The 25,834-nt window shown below is 36.7% G+C and overlaps 3 protein-coding genes across 5 annotated transcripts; 1 reads left to right on the top strand and 2 right to left on the bottom strand.

Moving 5' to 3' along the window:
• LOC109727326 (SAP-like protein BP-73) lies at nt 435-3,210 on the top strand. The gene is made up of 2 exons (XM_020257398.1): nt 435-649; nt 1,963-3,210. Exons 1-2 carry the CDS (start codon nt 616-618, stop codon nt 3,006-3,008), a joined length of 1,080 nt encoding a protein of 359 aa, XP_020112987.1. The 5' UTR covers nt 435-615; the 3' UTR covers nt 3,009-3,210.
• LOC109726999 (protein CUP-SHAPED COTYLEDON 3-like) lies at nt 8,003-11,619 on the bottom strand. Its single transcript, XM_020256846.1, has 3 exons — nt 11,320-11,619; nt 9,971-10,236; nt 8,003-8,783 (listed from the first exon to the last, which is right to left on the bottom strand). The coding sequence occupies exons 1-3, from the start codon at nt 11,486-11,488 to the stop codon at nt 8,244-8,246; spliced, it is 975 nt and encodes a 324-aa protein (XP_020112435.1). The 5' UTR covers nt 11,489-11,619; the 3' UTR covers nt 8,003-8,243.
• On the bottom strand, nt 23,733-25,627 carry LOC109727041 (CRIB domain-containing protein RIC5-like). Of its 3 annotated transcripts, none has more exons than XM_020256901.1 (4): nt 25,195-25,627; nt 24,898-25,008; nt 24,623-24,723; nt 23,733-24,415 (listed from the first exon to the last, which is right to left on the bottom strand). In XM_020256901.1, the coding sequence occupies exons 2-4, from the start codon at nt 24,953-24,955 to the stop codon at nt 23,954-23,956; spliced, it is 621 nt and encodes a 206-aa protein (XP_020112490.1). In that variant the 5' UTR covers nt 24,956-25,008; nt 25,195-25,627; the 3' UTR covers nt 23,733-23,953. The 3 variants fall into 3 exon arrangements, with proteins under 3 accessions (XP_020112490.1, XP_020112491.1, XP_020112492.1); XM_020256902.1 differs by having other exon boundaries at nt 24,898-24,999; XM_020256903.1 differs by having other exon boundaries at nt 24,898-24,993.

Raw genomic sequence — 25,834 nt, 5'->3', positions numbered from 1 at the left:
AGAAACTACACGTCTCGAGCTTCTGCTTAGCCCATTCAATATCAAGGATGTACAGGATAGGTGCTTGCAATGGAAGAACTTTGCCTTTTCGATTGCGTTGCTAGACTATTTTCATTTATCCTTTTTCGGCATGCGCGATACCAATTAATTGTGCATGGTCTTATTCTCAAAAATTAGTTATTTATTTATAACACGAAGATTTGCTCAAAGAAACAACTAGGAAAAAGAAAAAAAAAACATTTCTAGGCAGAAAAATTAGTCCTCTGAGACGGCGGGCCCACTCGGAAGTAGCTAGTATGCTTCGACCCGGACGCCATCGAGGGCCGTCCGATTTGATTTGGACAAGGATCGGTCCGTTGATTATAGGAAAAAAAAAAAAAGGAAAAAAAGAAAGGGGAAATTGCAAAAAGCAAGAGAAAAGGGAATAAAAAAAAAGGGGGGGCTCTAGTACGAGGCTAAAACCCTTATCATCGTCGCGTCTCCTCTCCGACTCGCGGGAGGGAGAAGGGGATGATGCTCTTCGAGTTCGACCGCCTCTGAGAACCACCAACCTCGCCGAGCTCGAAACCCTAGCCAAAGAAGAAGAAGAAGAAGAAGATAACGGGAGCCGCGGCGATGTCCTCTGCACGAATCCATCTCGTCTCCGACGGTAACAACGCTTCCTCCTCCTCCTCCTCCTCCTCCTCCTCCTTTCGAGCTCTCCATGCTTCGTTCCACCGCACTATAACCTTCCTTAATGGGGGGATGATGCTCTTTTACTCGATTTATTGCTTATGTGGTGATTATTTACATGTTTGGTAACGAGGGTTTACGGCGCTGTAAGCTTGGGAATGAGGTAGGCATTGTTACTTGTTGGGATTATGGAGGAAATGGTGTGGATTTCGTTGCCGAGTCAGTGTGCCACTGTCCTCCTACCTTGTTGTAAAGCTTACTTTGTACAATACTGGTCTCATTAATCTGCTTTTTAGGCCAAAGTTCTGCTCTTTTTCTCTGGTAACCAGTTGTCCCAAGTTGGATTCTGTATGGAAGCTCATATGATTGCTATAACATGAAGAGAAAGGGGGAAAAAAAAAGGTGCATTTTTGGTAACGGTTGTGTGTATTTCGATTGATTCACGGCTTATTTTAACCTTCTCCCACCTCCCAATGTTTACTTCCTCGCATTTTCTCCTTTCCCGGATGCTTGCCCCTGTTTTAACAGTAAAAGGCCAAACTTCTTATTTCTGCCTTAGTTTGGGTGATTTATTGCAATCGATGCAATCAATTGGTTGGCTTCTTTCCCTTTTTCTGTTGAATCAGAATCTTGTTGCTTGTCCTGTTCCCATTGAAGAATGTATGTTAGTAACTAGACCTCAAAATGGCTGTTATCTGCAAATTCATGGGGCTCCTTATTAGCGTAATATATAGTTCAGGTGTAATAATAACTTCATGTGGAATTTCTGTTCCTAAAGAAATATAGATTCTAGCAACTTATTGCCGTTAGTTAGTTGATGAACATTTCTTATTTTTGACCCCCCAAAAAAAGACAAGAACTATTATGGGACGAGGGACAATTAGAGATGAGCATGCAGTACTATAGATTATCCAAAATTTGTTCCATCATATCTTTATTATGTCCCCAATGTCCTCCAGTGCTACCTTACCTATTATGCTTCCCTTGATCATATCTTTATAATGTTGAGTGCTCCTGCTTTGTAAAGGCATTATTTTATACTTTGAAGTTTTCGGTGAGAATTCTCGTCTAATAACACAAGGAATCTATACTTTCAAATTGCATTATCAGTGTGAATCATGAAAAGATAGTCTGATCTAGACAAATCCATATCTTTTCCATTTACTATGCCGGCTTTTATATTGGTTCACCAAACTGCTTCTGTGGCATGCATATAGTGAATGTAGATCATTTGACCTGTTTCCTAGTTGTTATTTTACATATTAAAACGAAGGACTGTTCTTAATACAGGTTATACACTCACTGATAGAAAAGGCACTATTGGAAGAGCAACCGTACCGGTTTGCAATGGAGACCGATTCTTTCGGGGGGCAATTTTCTTGAGGAAATGCTCTACTTACGCCCCAAAGAGAATTTCTTTTGTGTGTAGTGCTAGTTCTAACAGCCACAGGAGAAACCCAGATTTCTCAAGACAGCAAAAGGGATCTTCGAGGGGGAGGGGCAGGCAATACCAAGAGCGGGAGTACTCTGACAACGTTGAAGAAACAGACCCAGTACCCTCCAAAAATGGGCCACTGCTTTCTTTGACTAGCAACCCTAGGCATCAAGCCACAGCTACTCCAGGGCGAAGAGAGAAGGAGATCGTGGAGCTTTTCAGAAAGGTCCAAGCACAACTACGAGAACGAGCAGCAATTAAAGAAGAGAAGAAGATTGAAACTGCGCAACAACAAGGGCAGGGAGAGAGGGGAACCGTTGATTCCCTTCTCAAGTTATTGAGGAAACATTCGGTGGATCGAAAAAAGAAGAACACTGTGGACTCTGATTATAACATGGACCAACCAGAAAGAAGCAGCACCTTTGAAGATGAGCAAAATTCGAACTATTTTAGCCCTAATAACGATTCCCAAGAGGAAGTTCATGAGCCAGATGCTGCGCCTTTTAGTAGACCAGCATCAAACTTCAGACGCCGTTCTCCAGTTCCTAAAGTTAAGTTCCAACCTATATTTTCAGCAGATGAGGGTAATAGCTTTACTCCATTTAAGACGGCTCAGGGGAAGAAGACTGCTATTCGTGAGCCTGAGGTTGTCCCAGAGGCTGAGCCTGAACCTTTGGATGAGCCCGACGATGTATTTTTACATGATCAATCCGATACTTCTGATACTGAGGAATCTCACACAGAAGAGATTGTAGAGCCCCCATCTACTGTGGAAAGCCCTGATTTAGGTTCTATGAAACTGACGGAATTAAGGGAAATTGCAAAGTCTCGAGGCATTAAAGGTTACTCAAAGCTGAAGAAAGGTGAATTGGTCGAACTGTTGAGTGGGTATTCTGCTTGATCAATCTGTTCTGCATTCATCCTGACCTCCCATGCAGCTAATTTTCCTTGTTTTCTATCGGAACTTTTTGTTTATGTTTTGCCCTTGTACTTTGTTTCTTTTTTTCCTGACTGGCTGGGCTTCTAGATATGTATATGGAGAAATCATGGTAAACTTCATTTTGTTGGAATTTTGATTCATTATTTTTGCTTATGCTCCTTAAGTATGCTGATTTGATATGGTCCATCAAAATTTTGAAGAATCAGTTGTTGGATGGTTGCTGTCAACTACAAGGTGGATGTTTGTTTGTGGTTGGTTTTGTTGCTAATAGACGACTTCCAGTTTGATTTCACAGCCCTTTTCAGCATGCCTACTAATATAGATATCTTTTCTGATACAGCCCTCATCAGGACATATATTAACACCTGCATGTTGGTTATTTTTTAATGCCAATCACAAGTAAACTGTTCTAGTTGCAGGGTGGATCGGTAGGACTCGCAACAGATTCTGGTTGTAATTGTTGATGTTTTCCAGGTTACTGAAATCAGAAGATACTAAACTTGATTTAGTTTGGTTGCATTTTGACTATCTGGGAAATCACTACATTAGCTCCTAATGTTTTTCCGTGTTTAATCTGTTCTCGTTCTCAGCATGTTGATTCTCACTGCCATAAAGCTGCAAAACGACACCTTGAATAAGGCAGCATCATTTGGTATTCTCAGGGTTTTGACGGATTTCCCTTGCCTTTTTGTTTCTATTTTTGTTTTGTTTTGTGTTTTTTTTTTTAATTTTAGAGGTGTCGGAATTTGACAGGCTTATTCTATTTCCATTTCTATAGCTCTATTCATTCTAAAATTTGAAATACTGTGAAATTTTCACTTTCAATTTCTAGATGTGAATCAACTTTCGAGTAGTTTCTTAATTAAGTGCTTCCTAAGTCAAAACATCTTCCTAAGTCGAAAAGTAAGATTGCAGCAATGCTATCTCAAAATAAGCTCTCAGTATTTTGCATTCCTGTGATCGACAATATTGTGCCGACTAGGAGTACTTACCTAGATAACTACTTTAGCACCTAGCAATGTTCTTAAGATCAAAAGTTTGCTGATAATTTTCAGTGGGCAGGTTCTCGACCTCGAAATCCTAGCTGCTAAGTGTGATTGGGTCATGATCTGTTGCGATCATCATGTCCACTTCCATTTGGTAATGGATTTTGGAGTTACTAATTCTCTTAATGATGATAACAATGACAATTATCATCATGGTACATCCCAGTCCCTATCTCCCAAATAATTTACATTTTGTCATTATAGATCAACATCTACAGTACAATATATCTAATGCTGCTCCCCTCTAGTTGGTACAATTATTTGCATGTCGATGTTACTCACAACCACATTTATTCTCATTGTTAGCTCAATTATGAAATTTCTAGGTCCTCCTCCTTTAAACACTCTTTAGTTTTTTCGAAGATCTCCATTAGACGAATGGGAGCAGCACTTTTTTAATTCAACACAATACAAATTAAAATATAAAGGATAATATACCTACCAACTGTGATTCGCTAGTTATGAAAAATTTTCACCTTATGGTTGAAAGCCGAGCATATTAAGACACTTGGTTGGCACTGATAATAATCCTTTAGTAATATTGAGCAAAGCTTATGATCCATTAATTACTATTAAGGTTTTGATTGTACTCAGGGTTGTTCTTAATTGCTACCTGAACCCTCACTTTTTGGGGACTCTGATTTCATCCTTTAAGAAAACTTTTGGGACTCTGCATGCTGCTATATATAAAGCATTTGATAACTGACCTATTTAATTAATTGATCAAAACTTTCATTAATCAAAGTAAAAGAACCCGGAGTTTCCGTCATTTAAGCGATGGTGCCGTGTCCACGTAGTGCAAAGCGATTTGAACAGGGAAAATGAAATCCGCCATGAAAATTGGCCTGCAGATCCCCAACTAATTAAAACTGGGATGTAGAAGTCAATAAAGAGGATGCTTTTTAATGAAGTGAACAATTTAGCCAGAGGACGCTTGGATCACCCTGAGAACCTTTCTTTTCGTCTGATTTTAGACCTCTTAAAGCACTTCTCCCTTCTCAATCACCTTTTGAACGTGCTGTTAAGATCTACCTGTCAAATTTCTTCGGAAAAGTGATGTTAATGATTCTTAAGAGAGAAGCTAGCTACAATTGGAGGTAACATCTGAAACTTTGCTGATCAATTTGCAAAATGTAGATCGATTAATTATTCAATAATTAATTTTGCATGCGTAGGTATATAGATCTTCTAGATACAAATTAATTAAGGCTGCATATGCTGGTCTGACAAAGCAGTAGTTAACTATTGCATGTCAATTATTTCATGAAGAATTTCAATTAGTCCGATTGAGGTTCGCCTCGATCGATGCATGCAGCGGCAAAAAACGCAACAAGTCGCATGCAAATTGGCGAAGGAAAGAGAAGCAAATTTTATTGTCTAATTAATTTTAGTGTCTTCATATGTTAAGTGATGTCATGCTTGAACATTTCTAATCAATAATTAGTGCAAGTACACATCAATCGGAGACTTCCAAATGTGGATTAGAGATCATTAATAACGTGTGAGATTGGTGTGGAAATTATTGTGGGTAAGATAGGAACATTTTTCTCTAGTTGCATGTTGAACTAAACCTACAAGAAATTCTCAAAGAGAAAGGCTAACTTGGGGATCACTCGCATGACCAAGAGTCGGGCTCGCTCGCTCGCTCGCTCGCTCGCTCGCTCGAGCCCCACTCATTTTTGTGACCGTTTGAAGCTAGCATCGGTACCACCTAGGTGACATTGTTAATTAATTTTTCAGATAAGCTTTTTCGCAAAGCCTTTTCCATTAGTAAGATAGAAAGATGGTTTATGTCCCAGCTTTTTGTAAGCAACCAGGATCAGGCACATATCAACGTATATCATTTTCTTTCACTCTTGTGATGTGAAAGTGTTATAATAATTAAGAGTCGCCTTTAATATGGGAATATGCTACGTACCTACTGTAATATACATGTATAAATACAATATTTTAATATGCGACTACATGGCGGACCAGCTTGTTAGTATATATTAGTATAAATGCACTCAATTACAGGCAAAACATAAGAAAATACACTAACATTACACAAATTAACTAGATTAATTGGATGAAACTGTAAGAAGTACAAGGGCGAAAAGAATATCTTACTACATATCCTATTTCTAGCGAGTATATATATATATATATATATATATATATAAAGGAAACAATTATGTTATTAAGAAAGGAATCCGCCACCAACCGCCCCTAGAGCAAGTGGCAAAGGGCTTGTGGTTGGTACCCGAATTCTCAAGTTGTGTTATCTATCTCTCAAAAAGAAAAAGAAAAGAAAGGAATCCGTCGCTGCTGTACTCTAGTGGTCCTGCTAAAACAGATGCTGGCATCTTTTTTTGTGTGCCAGATTGCTGTATTTATTTGGGAAAAAAAAAAGCAAAGCCAATGCATGATATTAAAAGCTCAGCATGTAGGAAGATGCCGATAATTAATTAAGGTGACGAATATCTCAATATTGTGATATGTCCAACTTTTTTTCTTTTTTCTTTTTTTTTGAGAAAAAGGTAGCACGTAACCCGCTTCATTCATTTAGCAGATGAATTTAGCTACATAGGTTGAGGCAACGTGGCCTCGGAGAACATTCAAAGCAATCAAAATAAAAAAGACAAATAGAAACAAAAAAGAAAAACATTGGACGTCAGTTTTTTTTAATCAAGAACATTGGACATCATTTTTTTTTTCCCTTTTTCTTTTTCTTTTTCTTGTTGGAACAGCTGATAAAGAAAGCAAAGGAAACAAAAGAGGACATACTCTTCTTTTTTTTTTTGAGAGAGAGATAGATAGCACGCTACCCGCTTCGTTTAGAAATAAATTTAGCTGGAAATGTGAATCAACTAGGATTCGAACTTGCGTCTCGGGTACCAACCACCAATCCCTTCGCCACTTATTCTAGGGACGGTCGGTAAAAGAGAGGACATACTTTGAGCTTAGAATATATATAACAATGTTCAATAAGATATCTTGCAAGAAGCAGTATGTTGAGCATTCTCTTTAGATTTAATGCGCAGAAGTGCTGTTCATCCCTTGTGTCACTTGTTTCTCATGAATTTGCTCGCTACTATACTTGTTAATCTCTCTCTCTCTCTCTCTCTCTCTCTCTCTCTCTATCTATCTATCTATCTATCTATCTACCGAGAGACCTTTATATGTATTAATTAACAAAAGAGAGAAGAACAATAATCAACTTTTTCTATTGCATGTTACTGATTTGTAAGATATCAAACTAGCTAGCATAGGATAAAACAAATTAAGGACAATATATATTATGGCACAGCATGCAGACATATCAAGCAATCATGTGTCACAAGAGCTTTTTACTCCAAACAATATCGCATATGGTGTCCTATATATTGCATGTGTTGAGGGTACAGGGAACTCTACAGTGTCTTTTTGGCTTAGGAAACAAGAGGAGACACATATGCCAGGACGACAGTGCAATGTGGTCCTTGGCTCCTTATTGAAACGGACAGAAAGGCAAGGAAATATCACCAATCACAACTCGAATAGTCCAAAAGTGATATCAAACCAATAGAACAGACAAGTAGTGAGAGAATCAAACAATTGAAATGAAATAAATAAATACAGAAATTACTCCATGTACATGTTTGTAAGATGTACATCTGGTAAGTTGGTATTACTATATATGTCGGGAAAGACATGCATTAATGTGGCTTGAAAACGAGATGCACATGCAAGTTATCTAATTTTTAACTTCCCCAGTTAAACAGATCCCTTACAAGCCTTTTCGATCATCATGGAGTACTCTCAAATTTCTGTATTTTCTTTGATATACTGCAGTTTTCCTTTTCTATTTGTACGTTATGATTGTTTCCGAGTTCTTTAAGTTTGATAAATTGCTGTACTAACCGTAAAAAATTTGCTTCTGCGGCGATAGATGACAGGAAAGATGAGATCTTCACAAATCAAGTATGTAAGTTATGTACAAATAATAGCAAATGAACTTCCAAATCACAAATACTAGCACTTATCTACATATTGGCCAGCTACTACTTCAATCACTCCCGTAATTACGTAGGACACTTGAAGATGAAATGCACTATGCTAGAACAGAAGCTAGCTAGCTGTTTCTTTTCCCCCCACCTTTTGATAGGCAAATAAATTTCCCCAAGTAAAATTAATTTGCTATCTCTCCTCCCACCAAATCTTGGTCCTCTAAGCCGAGGTCGAGCAACAAGCTGTAATCATCTCCATCTCTCGAGCTCATTCCGATGCTAACGGCAGAGCTATTCACCTCCTGTGGAAATTCAAGGAAGTTGTAGCGCAAGAGAGCCAGGTTGAACAAGTTGTTGTTGAAGCTGCTGTTGCAGTACTGATCCTGCTCATAGTGTGGTGTGCTTGAGAGTGATGAACCCGCTTGCTCATCATTAATGTGCCCTGCATCTGGCATTGGCAGGTCAGTCACCGGAGGAGTTGACTGATTATGATCCCAATGGGATGAGCAGCACCCAGCGTTGTTGTTGTTGTTGTTGTTGTTGTTGTTGTTGTCGTCGCTGTTGCTGTTGTTGCTGTTGCTGTTGTTGTTGTTGTTGTTGTTGTTGCTGCTGCTGTTATTGGCGGTGTTTTCCTGCTCATAAGTTTCCAGGTAACTGCAATCCGTTGTGTTATCATCGCCTAATTTCTTCTTGTGGAAAACTCTACAAAGCACCCAGTCCTCCTTCCATATAGAGCAAGATAAGGTAATATTAATTATTATTACCAGATGCAAAAGTTAGCAGAATATATATATATATATATATATATATATAGAGAGAGAGAGAGAGAGAGAGAGAGAGAGAGAGAGAGAGAGAGAGAGAGAGAGAGAAAGAGAGAATTACAGGAAAAAAAATAAACTACATATATGGTGTCGTTAATGCAAGGATGGTGACACTATGATCATTGTCACCATAGCTACATCAAAATCAATGATTAGTAATAATGAGAGAAACTTCGCACCTTCTGATAAAGCCTATTGTTTTGTGATTTTCTTTGTTCTTTTTTTTGACTGTGGAAACGAAAATTTAATTACAGTCACAAATTCAGTCAACAAATTAAAGATCTGTAGCTAACTCTTCCCTTTCTTTTCACACGTATATTTCGTTTTTGCACATGAGCACGTAGGGCCGTGCCAAATCCCTCTCTTGAGGGAGGATGGTTTCTCTCAAAAAAGGCTAGGGGGAAAAAAAAAAAAACATGATCTATTGTCTGTGTCTGATATATCACGGATTTTTGAGCCACAAAATTTTTTAACTCTATTCTATTTTAATCAACCCATTTAGTTAAGTTAAAATTATATATGCCTAATTTTATTAAAATTATTTCTAGTTTTATCAAATTTTAGTCGCTAACTGCTTTCGCCCGTGATCGTAAGCTAGCAAATTAACAAACCACGTAAAAGTTTATATGCTTGCCCTATTTTTTTTACTTTTTCTCAATTCTCTTTTTTGGTATTTCTATGTCCGACCAGCTAGATCTTTTTCGCTGTTGTCGTAGTTAAACCAAATCTCAGAGAATGATACATCATTTGTATTTTATATTTAACTATATTATATTGCATATTCAAGGTAGTTAATTAGTTAGTTTGATTCTCAAATATATGCACCCGCCTTAACTTCTCTTTGTCGGCCATGAACAATAGAAACATGCATGCCAAACTCGAAGGACGGTGCTTTTATTCACAGAACAAAATTGTTATCCACGGATATATATATGATGCATCAATATTGGCTCTGCTCAAGTTTAATTATCATATTGATATTAATAACTAGATGCAACGCACTTTTATCTGCATGCATGTAACATAAATATCAGCATCGATCAAATTAATTAAACCAGTTGATGAAGAAGTAGTGATGGAGGGATTACCTTAGGTGGGGTGTGAGGGTTTTCCAGTCGAAACTCATGCATCACCCAGCTGGTCTTCACCCCATTCGGAGCTCTTCCACTATAAAACACAAGCGTCTTCCTCATCCCAACAATTGTATGGCTTTTCGGGTAATATATCATGCGATCTTTCCCAGTAGCCTTCCAATATCCGGTCTTCGTTGCCCGATTCGTGCGCAACCCGGTCGCGTACTTGCGGTCTCGGAAGCTGAAGAAGTACCATTCGTTCGCGCTCAGCTTGGCCACCTCTGAGGGCCATGCACACAGATAGATCAAGATCATGTCACTTAGATTATTTTAAATTCTGATTAATTTGTTGCTGCATGTAGTAATAATTCAGTGACGCTAATGTAACAATGAAATAAATTAATGTATGCACTCTCGCGTTGTACTACGTACAGCTTTAAATATATGAATGCAACAGCACTGCAACCCAAGAAAGAAAGCTGAGGATTACGTATCAAAGAAGTTGATGTAATGGCGCACCTTGTCTTCATGTCACCAATTATAAGGAGCTTAATTTGACATATTAAGAGGAAATGACAAAAACTTCATTTGGAGTTTAGTAACCATGAGGAACGTCTAGTGTACGTGTATATGTTTCTTCATGATATTAACTCTATCATTGCAAGATGACAAATTCACGCAGTTACAGGTAAACTAACCTGTTAATTAAAAGTACAAAACAGGCCTTTGCATGAGGCATAGACGAATGATTCATTGATCTATACCTTAAAAAAAAAAACCAATAAGAAACTGCTATACAATTATTAGATATCAAATGAATATTATTTACATGGTGAATTCAATTTAGTTACCATATAACAGCGGTTAATCAAGATAAATATATTGCTTCAGAACAAGATTATATTAGTTCCCTGGCGACATATAATTAAGAAGTTACTATTGCGTTTGTTTAATTAATCCTATATGTTCTTTTTCGGGCTAAGTAATTAATATATTGTACGCTTGAAGCTGGATGTCTCATAAATAGTAATTAACTCCCTAAATAAAGCAATATTAGCAACAATACAAATTAAAGAAATTTCTGATCATTGCTTCCTTGCAAGTTGTCTCTGACCCTTCTCAATCAACAGTAAACAGATATATACTGCACATATGGTATATGGCAAGAACAGTTGATATATATAACCAATAATTATGCATATAATAGGTAGAGATAATCATTAATTAATCTCTAAAATGACATAGAAAGAGGAAGGAGGGGAAAAGTCAATTTAATATTTATGAAGCTAAAGTACTTGTAATTAATCAAGAAGACGTGCATGCATGAGAGGATTAAATATTTCTTGTGAAATAATTAATCAAACCTGGTAGCTCCCATGGCTCGCGAGTATGCAAATCCACCTCCACCATGGTTCCTTGCGCAACTCCTTCGTTTGCCACCTTCTTGTATAGATAGTGGCACACGAGCTCTTCATCGCTTGGGTGGAATCTAAACCCCGGTGGGAGCGTCGACTCGATATCCCTTAACCCCATATCAATCTCTGGAGAGAGAGAGAGAGAGAGAGAGAGAGAGAGAGAGAGAGAGCGTGCTCGAGACAGGATTTGAGGATGAGCTACAAAGGATTTTGCAGAGAGCTTGAATTGGATTGCAAATTATATATATATATATATATATGTCTACCTTAAATTTTCTTGGTATATATATATATGCAGGAAACTTTCTAGCTAGGAAAAGAAGTTAGCNATATATATATATATATATATATGTCTACCTTAAATTTTCTTGGTATATATATATATGCAGGAAACTTTCTAGCTAGGAAAAGAAGTTAGCTAGTTTCAGTAGTCGTTGGTGGTTAATGGATGTATAAGCAGGCCTACACACACACACACATATATATAGGGAGAGAGAAAGCACAAGAAGCAAATTAAGTTAATATATTAACTACGTGGCTAGTTACTTACCTATGCTCTCTATTAAATTCATATACACACACACATACATACACAAACACACACAATGATTGATAAAATCCCTGTCATCTCGCCGGAGGAGAAGGCGTGCGCGTCGGTCGTAATCTAGGGGAGAGACACTGCTGGGGTCCCTCAATATATATTAATCGCATCATTCATATACATATATATATATATATATATATATATAGAGAGAGAGAGAGAGAGAGAGAGAGAGAGAGAGAGAGAGAAGAGAATATCCCTCCTCGCAAGTAATCTCTCTCTCTCTCTCTCTCTCTCTAGATTAATTTGGTGATGTTGGGAAGTACGTAAAAATCAAATTAAATTAATCCCAATTTGATTGCGCCATGTCCTCCGGATTAAAAAAATATGTAGATATCGCACCAAAAGTAATTTACACTTTCTTTTCAAATAAAAAGAAAAAAGAAAAGAAGTTGTTATCTAGGAATTCCCATGAACATGACGTTCTTTCAAGTTCTCCTAGAAGAAGCGACGTGTACGAGAAACAAACCACAACTAATTAATACTTCGTTGCCAAGAAGATAAAAATGCGATTACATAATATTTATATAATAGTAATAACCGATGCACAACACTGGAGTTCTCTACAGTGGAATTAATGAACAGTATACTTTTATACATGGCATATATAGTATCTGTTCGTGCTTATCCTTTTGAAAATTATAAAACACATTCAATATATTAAATTCTCATCCTGGTACCAGCTCTTTTGTTTTATTTTTTTCTTATCTTTTTTTTGGGTTCGCCGAGGCCTGGTTGCCTCACTATATAGTCAAGTTAACTATATAAATAAATGAAACGATAACAAGTTATTTATTTCTCAAAAATATATATATATATATATATTAGTAACATTACATGACACATCAAGTACGTGCAACTATTTATGTTTGAAATCTCCACGTCTTCACTGCACAGTGATTTAGTATATTCTCTGACCATCCAGCATAAGTTACGAGATCGACTCGCTAGACGGATCCGAAACAGTAAAGCATTTAAAGAGAACGCAACCCAAGTACAGTAAAATATAGCTTGTCAACATGTTTGCATGAATTCTCTCTTGGCCAAGAAGTTAGCTAGCGAGAACATATACGACGAATGTTGCGGCTGCAATAAAACAAATCGGTCGTGAGGGTGATCATGAACAAATGTGACAATATTGTACGTACTTACTATGCCAAATACTGTTCAATATTACTTTTTCTTAATTTTCTTTTACTCAAGACAAAATAAAGCACTGGCTACGTGCTAATTATTAATATGAGCAATGATAGCCCTACGACCATTTTTAATTATAATCCTACAACTCTATCACCAAATAGCTCTTTTTTCTTTTTTCTTTTTTACTAATCTTATCATTTTTTTTAATTATCAGTAAATCCGAAGAAAAATTTTAAAACTCTAGTAGGGAGTAGAATTACTTAACCCTTGGATTAATTGAGGGTTGTAATGCTACAACGCTAGCTTTGGGTCATATGTAGACTTTGCATTTCTCATACTAATGGCATATATGACATGACACCATGGAATTATATATCTGTGCAATTATCCGAATATGTAAGGGGTTATTTAGTCGTTTCTCTGTAAGTTAACTGTGATTAATCAATCAATGTTCCTGCATCTGGCCATAAGAATCACCCTCGGAAGGTGAACGATCTTCATCAGAAATTTGACCAAGAGAGTACGGCTACACCTTGTAAGATCACAAGAAGCAAGAGTGCAAGGCCACATGTCTATTTAACTTGCTCCTTGTTACACTCAGCAAGTCTCCATCCTCATTAATTCCACTCTCAAGTCTCAACACCAGGGGGATGTTAAATGTGGTAGTTTGCCCCAAAATATCGGATAGAGAAAAATAATTCTAACATTTACACAATTTACCGGCCGTTCCTACAGCAAGTGGCACGCAAAGGGTTTGGTGGTTGGTATCCGAGGTTCCAAGTTCGAATCTAGCTGATTTACACTTCCAACTAAGTTTATTTCTAAATGAACTAAACGAAATTGATAGCGTGCTACCTATCTCTCAAAAAAAAAAAAAATTACACAATTTACGAGGATATTTTCACCTATCTGCTTAAGTTTTTGGATTATTTGAGGTCTTTTAATAAATGTTCGTGCAAGATTTTATTATACCACTGATGCGAGATTGGACTAAACATTGCTAACGCTTATTAGTTGATTTACGATTGTCCGCGTATGGACCTTCTCATTTCTTTTCTTTTTTTCTTTTTTCTTTTTTTTTTTTGCTCTTTTTTCCCTCTGGTACACTTTTCTTTTTTAGGAGGCCTGTTGGTTGCTTCTACCTTGTTTGCTTAGTTCACCTCCTTTATTGAATGAAGCGAATAACTTGCTATCTTTCCTCAGAAAAAAGATTTTATCTAGTGAAAGCTACTTAATTATGTGTAGTCGTGCACCTTAAAATATAATATAATATAAATATATATTATTGATAAATCAGATAATTATGTACATATTATAGTAAGTATTTTGTCTTTATTACGTACTAGATATATAGCTAGCTAGCTAGAATAAAAAATTTACGAATTATTCTTTAACTATCAATGGGGCCCTGGAAGGATCTGGCAATTTTCAGAAAACTCCCTGAGATGACTTTCCATGCATGGTAGTGGCACAAAGAAGAAATCAAGTAATTAAGATTCAAATTAATTAGCAGTTAAACATCGTGAGTTGCTCGTTTTGCCCTTTATAATATTTGAATTTTTCAAGTTGATTATAAACTAGTTACTATTATCCATTAATGGATATAAATTTACATACACAATTAATCAGACTAATTAATAAATAAGCTCTACTACTTAATTAACTGGAGTAGCTAGCATTATTCTTTTTGAGCATTCTTAACTAATTAGTATACACAAATATTAATTACACACACACACACACACACACACACACACACACACACACACACACACACACACACACACACACATGATGTGAACTATATGCATCTCTATGATTGTTTAGTTAGAGGGACTTGGAAATTAAGATTTCACCTTTCAGAAATTTCGGCTACCTTGTTCTTGCTGGTAGAGTGACGGCTCCATACTCTCCTTTCTTCTACCAATCACCAACTTAATTATTACTATTATTATTATTATTATTTTTTATTATTTATCAAAATAAAATTCTCCTTAATCCATAATTCTGTAAAATAACACGTGGTCTGTAGTACTCCAAATTGAATTGTTTAATTAGTCCAAAATTTTAGGAATCTGTCGAAATCATTTTAATCATTTGCGATGATATTATCCCGCAACAATTAGATTGGAAAATGTATATATTCGATCCGAGCCACACGGGTCGCCCTTTGCACTACTGTTTGCAAAATTAAATAAATAAATAAATAAATATATATATATATATATAGAGAGAGAGAGAGAGAGAGAGAGAGAGAGAGAGAGAGAGAAGAGAATATCCCTCCTCGCAAGTAATCTCTCTCTCTCTCTCTCTCTCTCTAGATTAATTTGGTGATGTTGGGAAGTACGTAAAAATCAAATTAAATTAATCCCAATTTGATTGCGCCATGTCCTCCGGATTAAAAAAATATGTAGATATCGCACCAAAAGTAATTTACACTTTCTTTTCAAATAAAAAGAAAAAAGAAAAGAAGTTGTTATCTAGGAATTCCCATGAACATGACGTTCTTTCAAGTTCTCCTAGAAGAAGCGACGTGTACGAGAAACAAACCACAACTAATTAATACTTCGTTGCCAAGAAGATAAAAATGCGATTACATAATATTTATATAATAGTAATAACCGATGCACAACACTGGAGTTCTCTACAGTGGAATTAATGAACAGTATACTTTTATACATGGCATATATAGTATCTGTTCGTGCTTATCCTTTTGAAAATTATAAAACACATTCAATATATTAAATTCTCATCCTGGTACCAGCTCTTTTGTTTTATTTTTTTCTTATCTTTTTTTTGGGTTCGCCGAGGCCTGGTTGCCTCACTATATAGTCAAGTTAACTATATAAATAAATGAAACGATAACAAGTTATTTATTTCTCAAAAATATATATATATATATATATTAGTAACATTACATGACACATCAAGTACGTGCAACTATTTATGTTTGAAATCTCCACGTCTTCACTGCACAGTGATTTAGTATATTCTCTGACCATCCAGCATAAGTTACGAGATCGGCTCGCTAGACGGATCCGAAACAGTAAAGCATTTAAAGAGAACGCAACCCAAGTACAGTAAAATATAGCTTGTCAACATGTTTGCATGAATTCTCTCTTGGCCGAGAAGTTAGCTAGCGAGAACATATACGACGAATGTTGCGGCTGCAATAAAACAAATCGGTCGTGAGGGTGATCATGAACAAATGTGACAATATTGTACGTACTTACTATGCCAAATACTGTTCAATATTACTTTTTCTTAATTTTCTTTTACTCAAGACAAAATAAAGCACTGGCTACGTGCTAATTATTAATATGAGCAATGATAGCCCTACGACCATTTTTAATTATAATCCTACAACTCTATGATCACCAAATAGCTCTTTTTTCTTTTTCTTTTTTTTTTTACTAATCTTATCATTTTTTTTAATTATCAGTAAATCCGAAGAAAAATTTTAAAACTCTAGTAGGGAGTAGAATTACTTAACCCTTGGATTAATTGAGGGTTGTAATGCTACAACGCTAGCTTTGGGTCATATGTAGACTTTGCATTTCTCATACTAATGGCATATATGCCATGACACCATGGAATTATCTGTGCAATTATCCGAATATGTAAGGGGTTATTTAGTCGTTTCTCTGTAAATTAACTCTGATTAATCAATCAATGTTCCTGCATCTGGCCATAAGAATCACCCTCGGAAGGTGAACGATCTTCATCAGAAATTTGACCAAGAGAGTACGGCTACACCTTGTAAGATCACAAGAAGCAAGAGTGCAAGGCCACATGTCTATTTAACTTGCTCCTTGTTACACTCAGCAAGTCTCCATCCTCATTAATTCCACTCTCAAGTCTCAACACCAGGGGGATGTTAAATGTGGTAGTTTGCCCCAAAATATCGGATAGAGAAAAATAATTCTAACATTTACACAATTTACCGGCCGTTCCTACAGCAAGTGGCGCGCAAAGGGTTTGGTGGTTGGTATCCGAGGTTCCAAGTTCGAATCTAGCTGATTTACAGTTCCAACTAAATTTATTTCTAAATGAAATAAACGAAACTGATAGCATGCTACCTATCTCTCAAAAAAAAAAAAAAAATTACACAATTTACGAGGATATTTTCACCTATCTGCTTAAGTTTTTGGATTATTTGAGGTATTTTAATAAATGTTCGTGCAAGATTTTATTACACCACTGATGCGAGATTGGACTGAACATTGCTAACGCTTATTAGTTGATTTACGATTGTCCGTGTATGCACCTTCTCATTTTCTTTTTTTTTTCTTTTTTTCTTTTTTTTTTTGCTCTTTTTTCCCTCTGGNGACCATCCCTAGAGCAAGTGGCAAAGGGCTTGGTGGTTGGTACTCGAGACCCAAGTTCGAATCCTAGTTGATTCATATTTCCAGCTAAGTTTATTTCTAAATGAAATAAACGAAGCGGATAGCGTGCTACCTATCTCTCAAAAAAAAAAAAATTAATTAATATATATTTTTAGATCCATTTTCTATTAGATCGATTTTTTTAGTTAACTACGTCTTGCATTACTTAATCATATATTCTACATAGCTAGGCTCATATATTCTATATAGCTAGGCATGGTTTTTCATTTTTTGTTTTTAAGAAAAAAATAGTAAGCTACTCGTAATCATTAGGAAAATTAACTTGGCTCAATGGGTGAGGCAACAAATTAAGTTTTGAGGAGAAAGAACTTAGGCTTTTTTTAATTTAGTTTTATTTATAAAGATGAGGTCTATCAGAAATTGTATATGAAATGTAAAAAGATCAATCCTCCCTCCTCTAACCTTCACATCTATGAAAATTTACTTCGCCATAATTTGCTTAGTGTGGTGCGCGCCCGTTAAGTACTTTTCTTTGTCTTTATATATATATATATATATCAAGTTTAAGCTCCAACAAAACTAAAACTAGTGCGTGTATGCATATAAGGGATCGTTTGGTTAGATATAATTAGAAATAAATTACATGTAGTTGGAGATGTATATAATTAAAAATACAGTAATTAATTATAATTATATGTATTTTGTTTGATTGAGTGGAATAAAAAATATTGTAACTATAAATAATTTGTTTAGTAAATGACCGCTGAGTATCATTAGAATACACAGATTAGTAGTACATATACAGCAGCTATATATATACATACTATGATGACCTCTCCGCGCCGCCTTATCCCAGAAACAGTCAGAGAAAGAGAGAGAAGAGAAAAGAGAGGCTTGTCCTGTCCTAATAATGCACATATCATTCTAATTGAATGACTTAAATGTAGCTGCTCGTCATCTCATTCTCCCAAGAAAACGATATGCTCATATGTGTATATATAATAATATGTATGACGAGATCAACACATACGGATAAATCAGGCCTTCTCTCTCCCTAATTAGTACACCTCAGCTCACAATCAGAATCAACCTTATTAATTTGCACGCGCGCAAGGATATTTTTAAAATTTCAATTAGTTAAAAATAATATAGTAAATTTCAGCGAACATTGCAAGAGAATTAAGATGGTATAAAATCAGTAATGGCGTGGGGATAATATACAGTACCGAAGCTGAGGTGCGTAAATTTTTTAATACTACAACTCAAATCATTTAGATTCTATTTTCATCTATTTTCAAAAGCGCACGAGTATATACGCATGCGCTGCATGTGTATTATAACTTATTAACAAACGAAAAGCAAGAGAATAATTTTATAATTAATATTATTATATAAATAATAATAATAATAATAATAATAATAATGGGGTAACTTGTTGAGATACCTAAACAGTTATGGGAAAGAGTTTGGATTTGGGAGGAACTGGTTGGGGATGATCATGGTCATGGGTGGCTTGCGAGGGTGGGAAATGGTTGTCTACAAGAATTGCTTTTGGGGGTGACACTGACCAGATTCTTGAAAGCGAAGACATTGGCCACACTGCAACACCATCTGCACCAATTATTAGCCCCCACACCCCCTCCTCGCTCCTCCTCTCCCTCCCCCAAACTCCTCCATTAATTATTACGCCCAAAAGGACAAAGATTGTTATTAATAAGTGTATGCATGTATGTGTATCGATATCTATGCATACATACAAGAGCACACATCCCTATTTGAATATCCTTTTCGCTTATCATTAACTTATTAGCAATTAGTTAATTATTTACACAATGGACAGTGCCATTTATACATCTATATATACATCTGATAGCTTTAATTAATAATAAATTTTTAAAATTACATAACATCCGCCTCGAATAACTACAGAATAGAGCAAACCAAAATTATTCGTAGAGCTTATAAATTATTTATAGATATGCTTGAGCATATTAAAAGATTACTATATAAAATTTCTTTCTTTTTTTTTTTTTTTTGGCCTTTAGAGATCGAGCACCCACGGTTTATAGACCACGGTCCATGCAAGTTAATAACTTCTCTCGTGTAAAGTGGGGGCCATTCACGGGTTGATGATCCCCACAGATCGATACCTCCGGCGAGTCAACGTCACGTTGCCGTCGACGGCCACTGGGAGAACGCCACGTGGCGACGTGGGATCACACCGCTTTAGTAATCAATCAACAAGCAAAAGAAGAGAGAGAGAGAGAGAGAGAGAGAGAGAGAGAGAGAGACATTATATTTATATTAATTAATGACTATAGAGATAATAATTATATTAACATATGTAGCATATATGAAACGTAAAAAAGCGAGGCTTAATTATAATTAATTAACAACATTTTCTTCCCCCGAGCATCTCGACAAAGCTGAGGATTTGCACGACAAACTTGGGATTTAATACCATCGAAAATTCCACGCCACACCCTTTAATTAATTTAATTTAAAAAGGATGATATGAGAAATTTTGTGTGGGTTAATTAATTATACGTAACTTAATTGTTTGTCTTAATAAGTGAGGTAGTAGTACGTACGTTATGGATGAAACCCAAAAGCTAGCTTAATAATTATTAGCACTAAATGTTGCAGAATGAGTAGGACGATATGATCGATCGATATGCCGCCCACCAAGTTGCATGGGATTGGGCTTACAGGGTACGATCCTATCCAATTTACGCACCAAGTTTATTTGGAGTGAGATGCATGGCTGAGATTGAAAAGAGTATGGATCAGAGCCCAACTCAATGTAAATAAATTAATATCGGCTTATTAATGAGTAGTATGAGGGATAATCTCATGTCAGAGTGTAATTAATCAACGAGAGGTTGGCAATATAATAATATATATGACTTGCTAATTACCCCTTAAAACATGCTTTAAATGATCGAAAGCATAAGCAGGACAAAGCCAACGATCCTGGATGGCCACTTGCTAGAGACAGAGACTCATCATGGGAGAGAAAAAGAACTGTTGTTAATGTTGACAGGTGATTGTTGTTTCCTCCGATTACATATATATCATGGATATACAAAGGATCGATGCTGCTATATATTTGCGTATACAAAACATAATATAAAAAAGTTTTAATTAATTTGTATTCAAAATGTTATATAAATTTGTCAACATGTATACTAGCAGTTTATAAAAAATTTTAATAAAAAACTTAAAATACTTTTATAAACAAAAAAGACGTAAAGATTTCAACCAAAAGATCTGTATAAATTCTCACGTAATTAAAATTATCAAAATTAATGACCGTAGACTTATCTAATTTTTGCGAATGGTATAATAATGTTCAATAAAATATAGGGTCGATGGAAAATATCAATATATCAAAACTCTTTTACAGGTCAAAATCTCGTTCTTTTTTTTTCTTTTTCTTTTTTTCGGCTGCAACAGATGTTTGTGATTTTTTTTTGTTATTATTGCTAGAAGTTTTACGGAATTAAACTGCACATAAAACAGTCCAGTTATTAGACGTCCAAAATAGGGAGAAGAGTGACTCACGTACAGGAACTTGAGTAGCCTATTTCAGATAAGACAAATCGTCCAACATTATACATGGATCGTCCCCTAATATTAAGATCCAGGACATTAATATATTCTTTAAATCTGTACCACCCCCAATCTTTTATTAATCGGAACACCGAAGATCAATGCATGCATGCATGTGCTCAATTTTGTTTAATCCACAATTATGAATCCAATAAAAAAAAAAAAAGAAAAGGAAAGAAGAAAGAAAATAAAAAAAAAAACCCACTTGCCTTTAATGAAGCATCGATCTAGCTCAAGAATTGAAGGAGCATATCTAAAAACCATAACATGACAAGCAGAGAAAATTAACACAATACAATATAACTATCACAAGAGGGCTTCTTCCTCTTGTTGAGGAATAACATAAGACAAGAGTACTAATTAATCTACCAAACTCACTCTCCCCAGACAAAATAATCCTTTTTGGGATCGCAAATCTTTCGAAAGATTTGCAAATCTTTAACCTGTTATAGTGGAATATTTGTGTGTTTCCCGGGCCAAAAACCATATCTACATTAATAGATTATATTCCATTCCTTTTAATAATGTACAGCATGGGAATAATTAATTAATTAGTTCCACAGAGAGTAAATTTTACAGGAGGAAACTAGATATTCGTTAAAAAAAAGAAAAAAACAGCAATCGCTACAAAATACATTGCAATTACTGATTCTGGGTTTTCTCTGCAGGTATAATTAGATTGCACGATTCCTTCGGTAACCAAGTAATAAGATTGAATGGAAAAAAACTATTTATAGCTTACTCTACGGAAATTCTACAGAACTAGCTAGCTTTTTGGTTTCTGACTCCTCCGATTCCTTGCACATTCTTTGTGGAATATATTCTGCTTCTTTTAATAATGTGCAGTAGTACATAACCAGGCAATAAAACTTCATTAGCAGCACAACTGAAATCAAATCATTCAATGTTTTCCCGGTCAAAGAATAACAATAGATAACAATAGATAGTGTGGTTGAGCCTTCGCGACCATTAAATTATTCATGTTCACGTACCTTCCCAATTACAGTCATTTAGGTAGAGAGAATAGGAGTTCGGATAAGAAAGTTGACGAGGCTTAATTAGGCGAAATCTTCGTCGCGAATATATTAATCACAATTAACTGCAATTCGGCAATACTTTTAATTCATTGCAGCAAATTCAACTGCGTAACATGTTGAAGGAACTGGTTAAATGTGGTTGTCCTGTGTTTCAGTTTTTCAACCATATATGTTGACTACAAATTTAAACATATCCGGATCGGATGATTTGTTTTATTCTTGAGAAGAAAACACCGACAGATCATAAATCCTCTGCAAAGGCCATCTTTCTTTCCTTTTGTGTTTTGCCGGCTTGTAACACGACCAGTCGAACTAACGAAATACAAATTCAGGCTCCATGCAAACAACCTCCTGATGCATCAGGACCGAGCAACCTAGCTTGCATCTAAATCTTTCGGCATTGAAAAAATAACCATTCTTCTAAAGTTTGGTGAACTGTCCTCCGCTCGCCCTGATAAAAACTACATCGAAGCAGATCGACCAGAACGAAGAAAAGTAGGCCTAACCTCACCAAACCTTGTGATGTCTCGACGTATTCTGACGGTATTCGAAAAAAAAAAGAACAAAAAGTCTACGTCGGGAGAAGAAGAGACTTCCTAAAAGCAAAGCAACAAAATTTCTTCTTCTTTGTTTTGTTTTTCTTTTCTTTTTTTTTTTCTTTTTTTTTTGTCAGCGAGCTGTGCTGAGTTTTCGCTCCGGTCACTTTCGGGGTGGACTCCTACAATCTTTGTGCGGACGCGAGTGCAGCAGAGCAAATTAAAAGACTTGTGCAGCATCCAAAATTTCATACATAACCAGAGAGAATGCAGGATTGCTTTGTGAGGATTAAATTAATCAAAACTGCAGGCAGCCTGCGGGGTAGAATAATAACCCCCTCTTTTTAAAATATTCTGGGCAAAATTTCTGAAACGGACATCCGAAGTAGATGAGCTGATCACTTCCCTGGCTGGACTTGCACAACTACTTGCAAATTTTTGTGACACGGAGCAGCTAATGCGCTTCAACATCAAAGCTGACAATTATTATACATTTTTGACAGAGTTACAGCACACGAGATTATCAATCAAACATCACGCCAGAAAATGAAGGCAGTTGCCACGAAGAGAACAAAAAGTTACAGTCCCGGACAGGAATGTGATTAAATTAAATTAAATGGTCCAAGCCCCAAACCCTGAATCCGTGGCTTCTAAACACTAGACCATCTCCATCTCCATCTCCAGAGTGGTAGACGCACCCACCAAACCTTCCTCTCCATTCTGCTTGAAATAACTATGTACAATTCCCCACCAAATTAACCCTATCCGGCATCCGCCGCCATAGCTGCTACTTCTTTTCCTTTCCTTCTCCCTCTTCTTTCTTCTCAGTTCCGCTTTGCTGCGGCTTCTTTTCTCATGTGCTTCGACATGTCTCACTTATATAGCTAAGTTCATTTATCTTAAAAAGATGATACATATAGTTTACTATATTTTCTTAAAATGAAATAAAAAAAAAAAAACAAATTGTTTGAGATTTCTTAAGGGAAGGGCCGATATATAAGTGAGACATGTCGTTTACTATATTTTCTTAAAATGAAATAAAAAAAAAAAAACAAATTGTTTGAGATTTCTTAAGGGAAGGGCCGATATATAAAACACAAAAAATCATGAAGATAAAAAATGCGGGACTATTTGCAAACAGTACTCCTTTCCTTACAAATCATAGTGGCTCTCTTGGAGTTTTTAACGTACATACGTAGTATGATACGACACCCAAAAAATAAAAAATTTTAAAACAAAAAGAATTAAGTCTGTTCTGTTTGTTTGTTTGTTTTTTTTTGTTTAAAAAAAATCCGTCCTGAAATTACGACGTCAGAAGCCATCTTCTTCTCTGGTGGGCGATAATGGCGCCGGCAGGTCGCCGCTGCAGTTGTCGATCCCCGGATCTGAATGCGAGGCGGGGGCCGCCTTCGACCGTCCCGATCGGGTTGAGCCGCCGCCGCCGACGGAGGAAGAGGACGATCCCTTCGGCTTCCGGCGCCGTGACTGCTTCGGAACGGCCGGAGTCTCGTCCAACGACGCCGCAGACTCAGACGAGCCGCTGCCGCCGCCGCCGCCGCCGGCGGCGGTGGTGTGGTGCCGACGGCCGCGGCGCGAACCCTCTGGCAACGATGAGTCCCGGGAGGGGGAGTCGACGACGGAGACGTTGCCGGCCGAGGCGTTGCGCCGCGAGTGCCGGCCCGGCGGCGCGTCCGGCGGCTGCTGCTGCTCCCCGGACGGCGAGTCGGTGCCGCCTTCGCCGTTCGTGGCGGGCGCCGATTGGAACTCATTCATCTGTTGCATGTGTTGTTCACTTTTAATTGATAACATCATAATCCATATATAAGAAAGACCATAACATCATCACAGAGATCATCCATCACAGAGAACACGCGGTGTTTTTTAATATTCTATATTCTATATTTTATATTCTATATTTATTGAAGCAGCGAAAATGGAAAATGGGAAATGGGAAATGGGAAATGGGAAATGGAAATGTACCCAGCTGGGGGCGGCGGCGGCGGAAGGGCCGTCCCAGCCGATGTGCGCCACGTGTTTGACATCGGTTGGGTATCCGATCTGCATCTCCTGCTCCTTGTTGTCTGCAACATTTTATTGTCGGTTTTTCCTCATCGTTAGTAGTAGTGCCCTTTCTTCTTCTTTTTTCTTTTTTAATTTTTTGGTAAAAGAAAAATTATTTATCTACTCTTTTTTTAAAGAAAAACTTTTGGTCTCCTTATTAATTAGTTAATTAATTAATTAATGCTTATTATTACCGAATATTTGGGAGATATAGCGAAGGCCCCTGAGGAGGCCCTTCATCTTGGTCTCCATAATAAATGCTGTGGGAATCGGCGGACAACCTCCTTTAACTGCCGCTATACAAACTTCAAATTTTCAGAAGCAATTTGAAGATCAAACAAACAACTTAAAATGTTAAATGGCTGGCTCAGATAACTTGATTGATAAAACATTTCATAATGAATTGCCCGTTGCAGGAGCAACTGGGGCGCGAAATCTCATCAAAATAGAATCACATATATATATATATATATCAAGCTACCGTTCGTTACCTTCCGAAGCGGACTAGACTTTCCGGCGATATCTAAAGCTCTAATGCCGCAGACTCGACGACATTCCCCCTAGCTTCGCACTCGGTCTCCTCCAGCCCTATACTCGTAGAGCATCATTCGCGAATTTCTGTTCGCCGTTAAGGCCCTTAACTCGTAAAAATCCCGAAAGGAAAATTTGTTCAAATTAAATCCACTGTTAACCAGAAGGAGAAATTTTTTTTTTTTTAAAAAAAAGAAAGAAAGAAAGAAAGAAAGAAAGAAAAGAAGAGAGATTAGATTCGCCCTCCCCGTTTAAAGCCAAGGATATGGCTTCAACCGGGGGCTCCCACGGCCAATGCTATGCAGAACATTCAACAAAAGGGCCTCCTTCTTTTTTAGGTGAAATGCGAGGGGTGGATAAATTTTCGCCTAATTTTGTTTCTGCTATATCAGAATATTAGGTCGTTAATTATGTTTTAAAAAATCATTAATTATTATTATTATTAATTATTTTTGTTTTTAATGTAAGGTAATTGGGCTTTTGGGTCGCATAGGGATAGGGTCTTTTAACCGGTCCAAGCGCGAAAGGCGGGAAGCTAACGGTCGGAATTGTAGGAGGTAGTTAGCAGAGGCTTCATCTTTTAACTAATGAAACGCGACC

Source organism: Ananas comosus, linkage group 22, assembly GCF_001540865.1.
Source record: "Ananas comosus cultivar F153 linkage group 22, ASM154086v1, whole genome shotgun sequence".
NCBI classification, from domain to species: Eukaryota; Viridiplantae; Streptophyta; class Magnoliopsida; order Poales; family Bromeliaceae; genus Ananas; species Ananas comosus.
This window is presented reverse-complemented; position numbering and strand designations above follow the sequence as displayed.

Bases quoted from the DNA above. Each gene is read 5' to 3' on its own strand.
- LOC109727326 (XM_020257398.1), top strand. From the start codon at position 616: ATGTCCTCTGCACGAATCCATCTCGTCTCCGACG. The intron at 650-1,962 runs GTAACAACGCTT...TTCTTAATACAG, and splicing joins AATCCATCTCGTCTCCGACG to GTTATACACTCACTGATAGA.
- LOC109726999 (XM_020256846.1), bottom strand. From the start codon at position 11,488: ATGGGGTTAAGGGATATCGAGTCGACGCTCCCACCGGGGTTTAGATTC. The intron at 10,237-11,319 runs GTTTGATTAATT...CATGGCCCTCAG, and splicing joins CGAGCCATGGGAGCTACCAG to AGGTGGCCAAGCTGAGCGCG. The intron at 8,784-9,970 runs GTAATCCCTCCA...TCTATATGGAAG, and splicing joins ACCCTCACACCCCACCTAAG to GAGGACTGGGTGCTTTGTAG.
- LOC109727041 (XM_020256901.1), bottom strand. From the start codon at position 24,955: ATGGAGACCAAGATGAAGGGCCTCCTCAGGGGCCTTCGCTATATCTCC. The intron at 24,724-24,897 runs GTAATAATAAGC...AAAATGTTGCAG, and splicing joins CTATATCTCCCAAATATTCG to ACAACAAGGAGCAGGAGATG. The intron at 24,416-24,622 runs GTACATTTCCAT...CACATGCAACAG, and splicing joins CCGCCGCCGCCCCCAGCTGG to ATGAATGAGTTCCAATCGGC.